A 10,332-nucleotide genomic window follows, 5' to 3' on the forward strand; every position below is an offset into this window, starting at 1 on the left:
TGTGGTTTTATTATGTATAACTTGTTGTTCTCAGTTTATACATGTTGAGTCTTTAGACTCACTAGACTTGATCGATGCAGGTGGAGACGAGTACGAGGAGACGAGAGATGGGGATCAATGAGTTGGCTCGGACTGCGCGGAGGCTAAATACGAGGACCGCTTACGTTTTTAGAAATTTTTATGCACGTATCAAATACTCTGATTTTCACGGGATTAATTTACGATGTTTAAACAAGTGCTTTTGCAAACTTTGGTTGTAGTTGTTTTATTTAAAATATTTTAGACGAGCAGATTATTTTTTTCGCAATTTGAAATTTTATTATTTATTTAAGAAAATTTTTATTTTTTTCGCAAAATTTTAAGTACGTTACATTTAGGGTCCAAGGAAAAAACGGTCATTTTACACCTGGGTAGTAGAAAAAGGTCTGGCAAAGTTCCGAAGAATCATAACGAATGTTAAATGATATTTTAAAAACGTTTATGATGAAACTATAAAATATTATTATTTATGATAAAGCTGTGCAATTTTTACTGTTAAAAATGTTATTTTCCAAATGTGGAAAGGACACGATATTTTATGATTAAAAAGAAAAGGAAAAATATTTTGAAGGATGTGAACTGACTGCGACATAAAAGATATGATATATGATTTTTTGGAATATCGTGAGGGAGAAGGCCCCAAAGGGAGCCCGTTTATGGGGAAAAGGTTCCAGAAGGAGCCCAACGATCGTATTTTCATTTTACGTCAGAGCTTAATGCCCGTCTCCATGCGCAATGGTGAGCTAAGACTGATCGGTCGACCAGAGGATAAAGCTAGTCATTTTCAGGGATCAAACTTCACCCAAAATGATAAATGATTGTGTGAGGCCCGGGGCCGAAGAGGACGGGGGGTGATCGCCGGTGCCATCAGTTGCACGGACAATGACCGGCTCCTGGCAGGCTTCTAGGTGGAGGGAAAATGAATGAACCGACCCACACGAGAATGAGAGGGATTCCGAGACTGTTCAATGTAATGGACTGTACAGTTGAAGAGGGCTTAAAAGATTTGATTTGTACTACTCATATCACGAAGGTGCATCTTTTTTTCGGTAGCTCATCACATAAGAACTCCAAAGTTAAGCGTGCTTGACTTGAAGTAATTTTGGGATGGGTTACCTCCTGGGAAGTTTCCTATGGTGCGTGTGAGTGAGGACATAAGCACGTTGGAAAGACTCGTCTTGGTACAGTGAGGACAGTCATCAAATCTGGGGCGTTACAGTTGGTATCAGAGCCGACCTCTCTTAGTACGGTGTGGTTCGGAGACGAACGAAGCGGAAGCTGGTGGGCATGGTGAGGCCCGGAGCCGAAGAGGGCGGGGGGTGATCGCCGGTGCCATCAGTTGCACGGACAATGAGCGGCTCCTGGCAGGCTTCTAGGTGGAGGAAACATGAATGAACCGACCCACACGGGAATGAGAGGGATTCCAAGACTGTTTAATGTAATGGACTGTACAGTTGAAGAGGGCTTAAAAGATTTGATTTGTACTACTCATATCACGAAGGTGCATATTCTTTTCGGTAGCTTATCATATAAGAACTCCAAAGTTAAGTGTCCTTGAGTTGGGGTAATTTTGGAATGGGTTACCTCTTGGGAAGTTTCCTAGGGTGCGTGTGAGTGAGGACATAAGCATGCTGGAAAGACTCGTCTTGGTACAGTGAGGACAGTCGTCAAATCTGGGGCGTTACAGATTGAAAGCTTTACGATTTGACGATTTATGATTTATTTATGCTTACATGTTTATTTTAAATAAAAGTATGTTTAATGTATGTGCTTGTATATGTATTATTTGCTACTCATGTTTGGAACGTGCTGAGTCATTAAACTCACTAGGTTTGAATGCTGCATGTGATGATGATATTGAGGGAGGCGTTGACGCTTGAGTGGATCGAATCCGAAAGTACACTCCCGAGGGACATTATTTTCCGCATTAGCTTGATAGCCAAAGTTTTAAAGGATTTTGTTAATGAGTTAATTATAGATTTTTATACTTTATTTTGAAGATAGTTTGATCGTGTTAAAGGTTGAAGTTGAATGTTGTTAATCAACGATATAGAGATTTTTATGTACTTGAGATTTTAAATGTTAAATTACTTGAATTTTTGGAAATGTTAAGTTATTTTAAATGGTGAATTTTTAAAATATGTATGAAAAAAAATTATTAGGATTTTATGGTTAAAAGGTAGGAGACGTAAGAATTTTAATTGTCAAAACACAATTTTTAAACTTTTGTTGGCCTTTATATGCAAGAAAACGATACTACAAAAATTAAAGGTTACTTCACGTACATTTCAGTCAATACCTAAAATCATTATTATTTCCTTCATATTAGCCGTATATAAGTTAATCAATGCGCTTACTCTGCCCACGTAAAAGCATTATTCAAGGCCTGTAATGATCTAGCAACAAAGGGCTGGTATTCGAACAGCGGTGAACCCATTCTGAGACATGAACCTGAAAGCATCTGCTACAATGTAGGTGTCCCAATGGTTCTGTTTTATATGCAATAACAAATGTTCATCAACCCCAATTCAAATTTACTGTCAGTGTAACTATTTTGTATTACTTTTACAACTTACCTTCATTACGTCAGGAGCTTGATCAGGACCATAACCAATGGTCAACTGATATTCACCTTTTAGGGTTTTCGCTATTCTTAATGTGAATACAGATGGATTTTGATCCCTTCAACCATTTAGATCTCCCCCATAATCAGCTGTCACTGAATCATCGGACAATACCTTCACATATATTGTTATAGTAGCTGTCCGCAAGCCAACTTGTGGCTCGGGCTTTTATTGATTCTAATGTAAAATAATCTTTATTTTATGATATTTTACGATTTTATCCAATTACGACATTATACTTTATTTGTATACCAATGCAAGTTGTATATATAAAGTCATTGAATATACAATAGGTACAATGAGGTTTGTCTCTCAATATAAGATCATGAAACTCATTAGGAAGTGTACCGTATATTATAAACAGGTTCCTAATCGAATCAGCCACCTAAAACAACGATAAAAATCGCTTGAACTCAATACTAGCATATGTGATGTAAACGCCATATTTCGTTGGCAAGGGCATAGAGATGTCCATTCACACGAATGAGTGATCATATGATGATGCACTGAACAACCCTCCGTCAGACTGTCCAAGTGGTTCTCACTTATCAAGTGGAATAGTCCGCAGTTATGGTTGTACACCATTAGTCCTTCGACCCAGGACAATGTATGGGCTATAAGTACTAGCATGCACTTTGATCCGTTTACCGCCTCTATTCAGAGTCATCAGTTGGAGAGGTTGAATGTAGTTTCGAAATACGTAGGAGCAAATGCATTATAGTCGTGAATTCACCATTTGCCTACCGGTAAAGATATCTTATGTGATCTGATGAGTAAATAGTTCAAGGAACCTCTAGCCAGAGTAAGACATGTGCAGTTTCCTCAGTTGTGCATACCATGACACTATTACTCAAAGATAAATCACACCGTTATCGAATTTATATGCACTCTCGATATAAAAATGGTTGCAGGTTCGATTAGGATATATGTGTTGAAGGAACAGTACTGTACGCTAACCATGACTAAAAGTTCTTGCAGGCACTATCAGTGATACATTGGTGATCATGAGGCGATGCTACTAGATGCTCTTACCATGATCTGATGGGTGCAATCAGAAATGAGTTTTGACATTTTTATCAACGTGTTGATGAAAAGAATGGTGCTAACTAAGGTAATTAAGCCCGAATAATAATAAATGTTATTCTGAATCACATGGAGATGTGAATCCATGGCTAGCTGTATTCCTGAACCATTGAGGTTCACACAAGTATCGGATTCTGTGTTCCCGTTGACAAAGTCATAGTTCAAGAAGTTGAAATTTGGCGACTATAGTTTGATGGAGATCAAACAGGAAGCTTATAAAAGCGTTTGTAAGTGGATTCCAAAAGATGGAAGAAATGGAAGTTAGCTTAATTGGTAAATAAGGAAGGAGAGTGGAACTGCCTGTTTTGTAAAGGAGTTCACTAAACTGGCAGTCGCCCAATATGGTAAGTGAAAATTTTGATCTTCGAAATTTTCATTTTTCATTATATGAACGAGACTTATATCTTGAATACATCGACGCTCTCGGATCATCGATTGGAGTTATAATGAGTTCGGAATAATTTATCTAGCGAGTTGAGAATTTACTAATAAAATAATTGTACTAATAGTCGTGACTACTAACATGTAAAAATTCTCATAAATATTATAGAGAAGTTTAGAATTAAATTAAACAAAGAGTTAATTTTATAAATTAAATAATTGCTTTTTAATTTATTATACATATATGTTTTATATGTTGATATAAAATATGTGTATGTATATATATGGTATTAATATATATATTATGTATTATCAAAAGTTGATTAATATAATATATATTAATAAAATGGAAATTTAAAATTAATGAAATATGTAGAGTCCTAGTAACACAGGACTAGGAGTCCTTGCGGGAGATGGACTCGTAAATTGGATTAAGAATCTCATTCTATATATACACCATGAGGGGCCATTAATCGATACCGAGAGAATTGCACACAAAGACATCAAAGACTCTCTTCCTTTTGCTCTGCCAACTCTCGGCCACGTTGATATTTTACAAGGAAAAATTTTGTCCATCTTGTTCCTTCCATCGCCGCCGTCGTTACAACGTCTTCGGATTTTTGAAATTCGGAGGCTACAGTCTCAACGCACAAATCGCTCGTGATTTCTAGTGCAGTCCAAGTGAGGAACACAGCTTCTGATCGTAGACCTGATTAGACGATAAAAACTGGAGTTCCGTTCGTAGGGAATTACAAGAAGGGCTATCTCCGCTTAAAAACCGGAATAGTTTGGATTCCAACGTTCTATACGTGCATGTATAAATTCTAAACGCCCTGTGAATGAATTTTTAAATATACGATGCCCAACAACGTTTCGATTGTCGAAACGCAAAATTTTAAACTTGCGCTGCGTCTTGGACGCGAGAAATTCACTGTCCCAACATATATCACACAATACAACAAGGAATTATGATAATGTATACAAAGATTTGCTCATTAGATCTATGTTAGACTCCCGCGTGTTTCGAATTCAACTTAGCATCCAAATTCTAGGGGTGATTCGTACAGCTTGAAGAAACATATCTCATGCATGGTTATAGCACTGCACACTTCAGGTGTTGCTACTTGTGCTGCGTTAGGATATCATCCTATAATGTTATGAATAAGCTCTATTATCAACTGTTTCATGAAAATAATTGATGCAAATTGTTAGTAAACTTATAACTCATTATAACTAGCATATATTGTCCACTTTCTAAAATCTAAATTTTTTGAATTTTTAAATGACTATATCAATCAACCATATTCTAAAAACTACTGTAAAAAATCATAGAATGAAAAATGATAAAATTTTCATAAATTCTAAAAAATTACTAAAACTAATTTTTTTTTTGTTTTTTGCGATTTTAATTTTAGAATAATTTTCAGATTCTTTTATACAAAAGTTAATTAACAATTGAACATTTCAATGTATATACGCCTGGTAGTACATATATAGTGTGTGGCCAAGCGGGCTTTTGCTGGGCTTAAAATTTTTAAATAATATTATTTTATATATGAGATTTTTTAAATTTTGGGATAAAAAAATTTATTTTGGCCAACTAAAAAACCTGATTTCGAAATGCTACTTATACTTTTAGGCTATGTTTGGTGTGTAGGATATGATAACTAATTGGATTGCTGACAAAACTTAAAGTAAGGATACATAATGTGTAGTGATGAAGAATATTTTGTTTGATACGATTTTAATGAGTATGATAAATTTTACATTTTTGTTGTTAGAGACAAAAATACCCTAAACTAACATTGATGACAATTTGGTATATAAAATGATATTTGTAGCAATGTTTTCAAAATCATGTGTTCAGCTATTAATAAATAAATATTTTATAAAATTTTAAATTATAGATATGTATTTATCTGATAATTTATTTTTTTAATAAAAATTAATATGATTTTGCATTTTATCTCATTTTTTTCTCTATTTTTTTAAGCGCGGAGGATGATATATGGATTTCTAATTATTTTTTTCTCTATTTTTTAAATTTTATTTAGTTTCATCATGAAATTATTTATGTGATGTGTGTGCAAATAAAAAAAATATAAACCATCTGTTGGTAAAATGGTAATTTACTTTATATTTTAGGAATTGGATTATCAATCCTCCCAAAACAATGTGATGTCTTTTCACCAAATAAGTTTTTTTATCATGATCTTCTTGATTAATTGGACCAATAAAAAATGAGACAAACATGAATTTAACAATCTATTCTTTGCTTATCACCCATACCAAATATACCCTTAGTATATGAACGATTATCATACAAAGGAATACTTTTATATATATACATTGACGAAATTGTAATTATAATAATTATTTTGCTAATGTGGACTTATAATTACATCTATTTTTTTTATCAGACATTATCACATATAATTTAAATGACCAATGTTTTTTTGCATTTCATTTATATTATTTAGGCTCCTTTATGAGTAAAGTTGTTCTTATAGTAAAATGGAGCGTATGTAAAGTTGATTCACTGTAGCTTAATGTAATTATTTTGAATCATCCACTCGAGACTCCAGTGATTATATTGGCATTTGTATGACCAATATGCCCATCCAAATGAGGCTCTTCCATACACATTTAACTGAGCACTTGCATATCTTTGGTAGTCTTGCGTTCCTGCGTTTTGAACTGCCCATTCACCGGTCCATTCTCCTGCGTCAAGAGATGAAATGGTAGGACGACTCGAGTCAAATATGAACGAAACAAATATGTGAAGCCTTTCCTTGCACACCAAATTTCTAACTCGAGTTATGGAAACAAGCTACTAATTTTTCTAGCAAACACTGTTATTTATTTTCCCATGGTGAATAATGGAGCAAAATAGTTAGAGAAATACACTGAGAGAAACCAACTTACCTACAAAACTTAGAGGGCCATTGGTTTGAGTCACTTGTTGCAAACTATTTGCTCTCTGATTATTGATGTAATCGATATTCTGTTCGACATTAAGCGTTGTAAAATAATCCCAGTAAAGATTGTAGTAGTGAACGTCAATGACTAAAAGGGAGAGGCCACCGGCTAGGGGAAGGAGTTCTGTGTTGCTAGCATCTCCCAATCTGTTGGATAAGATGACATAAGCACTTGAAGTATACTTCCTCACTGCATTGTATCCTGCTCTATAGTAGTTGCTCAAGTCATCTAAACTCACCCCTGGTGCTAACGGCTCGTTCATGAGCTCGATCGCTGCTAGACCTAGCCGATTACCATACCTGAAACACAAGGACACAAGCTGAGAACACATGCAAAGAGGAATGAATCAGCCCATGACTTGACTAGGGGGCGTGGGACGGGACAAGATGAGGCTGAGGGAGATGATCATCGACCCTCTCCCAAATTCTTGAATAGCCCATATGATCTAAATCTTTGTTTTCCAAAACCTTTTAGCAAGAAAATCGATTACTGCAACTGTCTGTGGGATGTACGAGGCACCCCACTCTTGATATCCGTCTCGTGTTCCACTATGATCGTTTCCATTCTGTGATCCCGGAGCTGCATGAAGATCAACTATCACCTTCATATTGTACTGCCTGCATACAATATTCACACATCTTTAATCTAATATAAACAATTAAGTACCCTCCGTCATTCATTTGTAATACATAAAAAGAGAGATCCAATTTGCACCCCTGACTATTTCCTACACATTGGCCATATCACGGTTAATCAATACGCTTACTCTGCCCACGTGAAAGCGTTATCCAGAGCATGTAACGAGCCGGCGACAAATGGTTTCGGCGCAGGGTCATACATAATCCACCACCCGACCGGTATTCGAACAGCTGTGAGCCCATTCTGAGACATGAACCTGAAATCATCTGCTACAATGTAGGTGCTCCAATGGTTCTGTTTTATATGTAATGACAAAAAATTCATTAATCCCAATTCAAATTTTGTGACACCATCACTTATTATACACCTCTCGTTACAAATTACCATCATTACTGCAGGAGCTTGAGCAGGACCATAACCATTTGTCAACTGATATTCACCTTGTAAGGTGTTCACAATTGTTAGTTTGAATACAGATGGATTTTGGTCCCCCCAATCATTTGGATTCCCTCCATAATCAGCTGTCACTGAATTCCCAGATAATGCCTTCACATATATCACATAACACAAGAACAAATTTTCAGAATCTATGCATAAATTTTCTCAGTTAGATCCCCGTTAAGCATATGTCAGTCCAAGAATGGGATTTCACCCCAAATACTTCGTTTGTAATACAAATGGCACTAACAATACCTGAAAATAAAGGCCATTAGGTGCAAGAATACGGATTCGGAGAGGATCGGTGCCATTCCTTACAATAACAAAGGTTTCAGTACTCCCAGGTTGAGCTGCTTGAGCAATCGCTGTTCCACCCATTATCCCGATGAAGTCTTTGTTGAACACTCTGAAGTTGAACGTTCTCTCATCAATTCTCCATAACTACACCAATATACATCATATTAATACTGATTATAATACAAACAAAAATTATTTTACACAAAACTCTTACATACCCTGAAAGTCTCCCAGCCGGAGGCGGCAGTGCGGTTGGCCACCAAGATGGATCCACCGCCGCTTTCGGCACAGAGATACATGTTCAGACTTGTGGACTTGATCTGCACTTGACTTCCATCCTTCATTATAACAATCAAAATAACACAATTATTAATTAGTTCAATAGTTTTATATATGATAATTCATTGACTGATCGCATAAACTAAAGAAAATCAAGATTGTATTTATTACAAGAAGATCTTTGTTCGGAATCCCATTAAAGAGATCAGGTGTCATCCAGCCTTCAGCAACAAGCCATGCACCAAGGTTTACTGATTTATAAGGTGGATTCTGTGCACAAGTTCTCTTCAGTGTTGCTGCACATAAAATAACAAATGACCGCAAACAAATTGAATCAACTCTTTTCATTTTCGTTTTCAAATCTCTTTTCATGGGAAATGGAAAGAGTTATGGGGATATTTATGGAGATACTTCCATGGCTGACCAAGAATTTCTTGTGGGGTCCCATAAACACTTTTTATGAAAAGATGAAGTTAGAATAACTTTATTTTAAAGGCATCTTAACTTTTCAACTTTTGTTTGAAATAGAAACAGTTTCTTTAAACAGAAACTAGATCGACTAGCTATAATTTTGTTTGTTAACCTTTTTCGCTTCCAAATCTGCCAAAACTATATTATCTTATTTGGTTGTCAAGTACTCTTAACGTAGGTAAAAATTTGTGTGAGACGGTCTCACGGGTCGAATTTTGTGAGACGGATCTCTTATTTGGGTCCTTAACGTGCCAAAAAAAGACTTGTTGCATCGCATCTTTTATTTTCCCTAAATTTTAGAAATTTTTTTATATATTTTTTAGTCAACGATTCGGTTAATGATGTAAACCTAAATTGGCAATTCGGCGAGCCATGTTCTCATCGGTCAAAATTCAAACGAAATTTAATGGAAGACTTTTGGTTGATCATCGTGGTGATTTGAATATTCTAGATCGAATAAAGCGTGTAATATTCTACTATAGATTAAAAATATATTAAAATATTATAATTTATTTTTATAAAATATAAATTGTTAAATTTATCTAAAAAAATATAGAAGCTAGTCATAGTAATCCAATTTAGCATAAGTTCATTTATTTCAAAGCATTTCGTAAAAATCCAACGGTTAATTCTTTCTGAGAATAAATAACGATTACTTTTTCTAAATTTTTGACAAAGTCGACATCTATAATAATAGTTTCATTATTTACTCGAAAATAGAATTTAAATGGAATATGACGACTAAGATTTTATCCATTTAGATGAACTAGAATGTAGTACGTGCAAAGTACACGTCAGTTATGTATTTTTTGTGGTAATAATTGTTTTTGCTTGATAAAATATTCATAATGTGGTGATTGAGTAGTTGTATAATTTAAAATATTAAAATTACACCGTTATAAATTTTGATAAAAAGACAAGCATTTGATCTTACAATTATTATTACAATCGGTGTCACAGATTTGATTCTTATTTATTGCAAAGATTGTAATTATTGGGAAGAGTTGTTGGGAAACTGCATCTGCGTGGTAGAACAATTGAATATGGTGCTTGAGTTCATGTACGATTTACATGGTTAGAATTGCATCGAACTATAAATTTT

At 35.0% G+C, this 10,332-nt stretch overlaps 1 protein-coding gene across 1 annotated transcript; it reads right to left on the reverse strand.

The window, feature by feature from the left end:
- Positions 1-6,526: 6,526 nt before the first annotated feature.
- Positions 6,527-9,139, reverse strand: LOC142544947 (putative glucan 1,3-beta-glucosidase A). Its single transcript, XM_075651953.1, has 8 exons — positions 8,931-9,139; positions 8,699-8,818; positions 8,439-8,624; positions 8,130-8,291; positions 7,873-8,039; positions 7,574-7,723; positions 7,053-7,405; positions 6,527-6,848 (listed from the first exon to the last, which is right to left on the reverse strand). The coding sequence occupies exons 1-8, from the start codon at positions 9,129-9,131 to the stop codon at positions 6,664-6,666; spliced, it is 1,524 nt and encodes a 507-aa protein (XP_075508068.1). The 5' UTR covers positions 9,132-9,139; the 3' UTR covers positions 6,527-6,663.
- Between the last annotated feature and the right edge of the window lie 1,193 nt (positions 9,140-10,332).

The sequence above is a fragment of the Primulina tabacum genome, chromosome 5 (genome assembly GCF_025594145.1).
Source record: "Primulina tabacum isolate GXHZ01 chromosome 5, ASM2559414v2, whole genome shotgun sequence".
NCBI classification, from domain to species: domain Eukaryota; kingdom Viridiplantae; phylum Streptophyta; class Magnoliopsida; order Lamiales; family Gesneriaceae; genus Primulina; species Primulina tabacum.

Bases quoted from the DNA above. Each gene is read 5' to 3' on its own strand.
- LOC142544947 (XM_075651953.1), bottom strand. From the start codon at position 9,131: ATGAAAAGAGATTTGAAAACGAAAATGAAAAGAGTTGATTCAATTTGT. The intron at 8,040-8,129 runs GTAATTTGTAAC...CATATAAAACAG, and splicing joins AAGCTCCTGCAGTAATGATG to AACCATTGGAGCACCTACAT. The intron at 7,406-7,573 runs GTTTTGGAAAAC...CTTGTGTTTCAG, and splicing joins ATCGATTTTCTTGCTAAAAG to GTATGGTAATCGGCTAGGTC.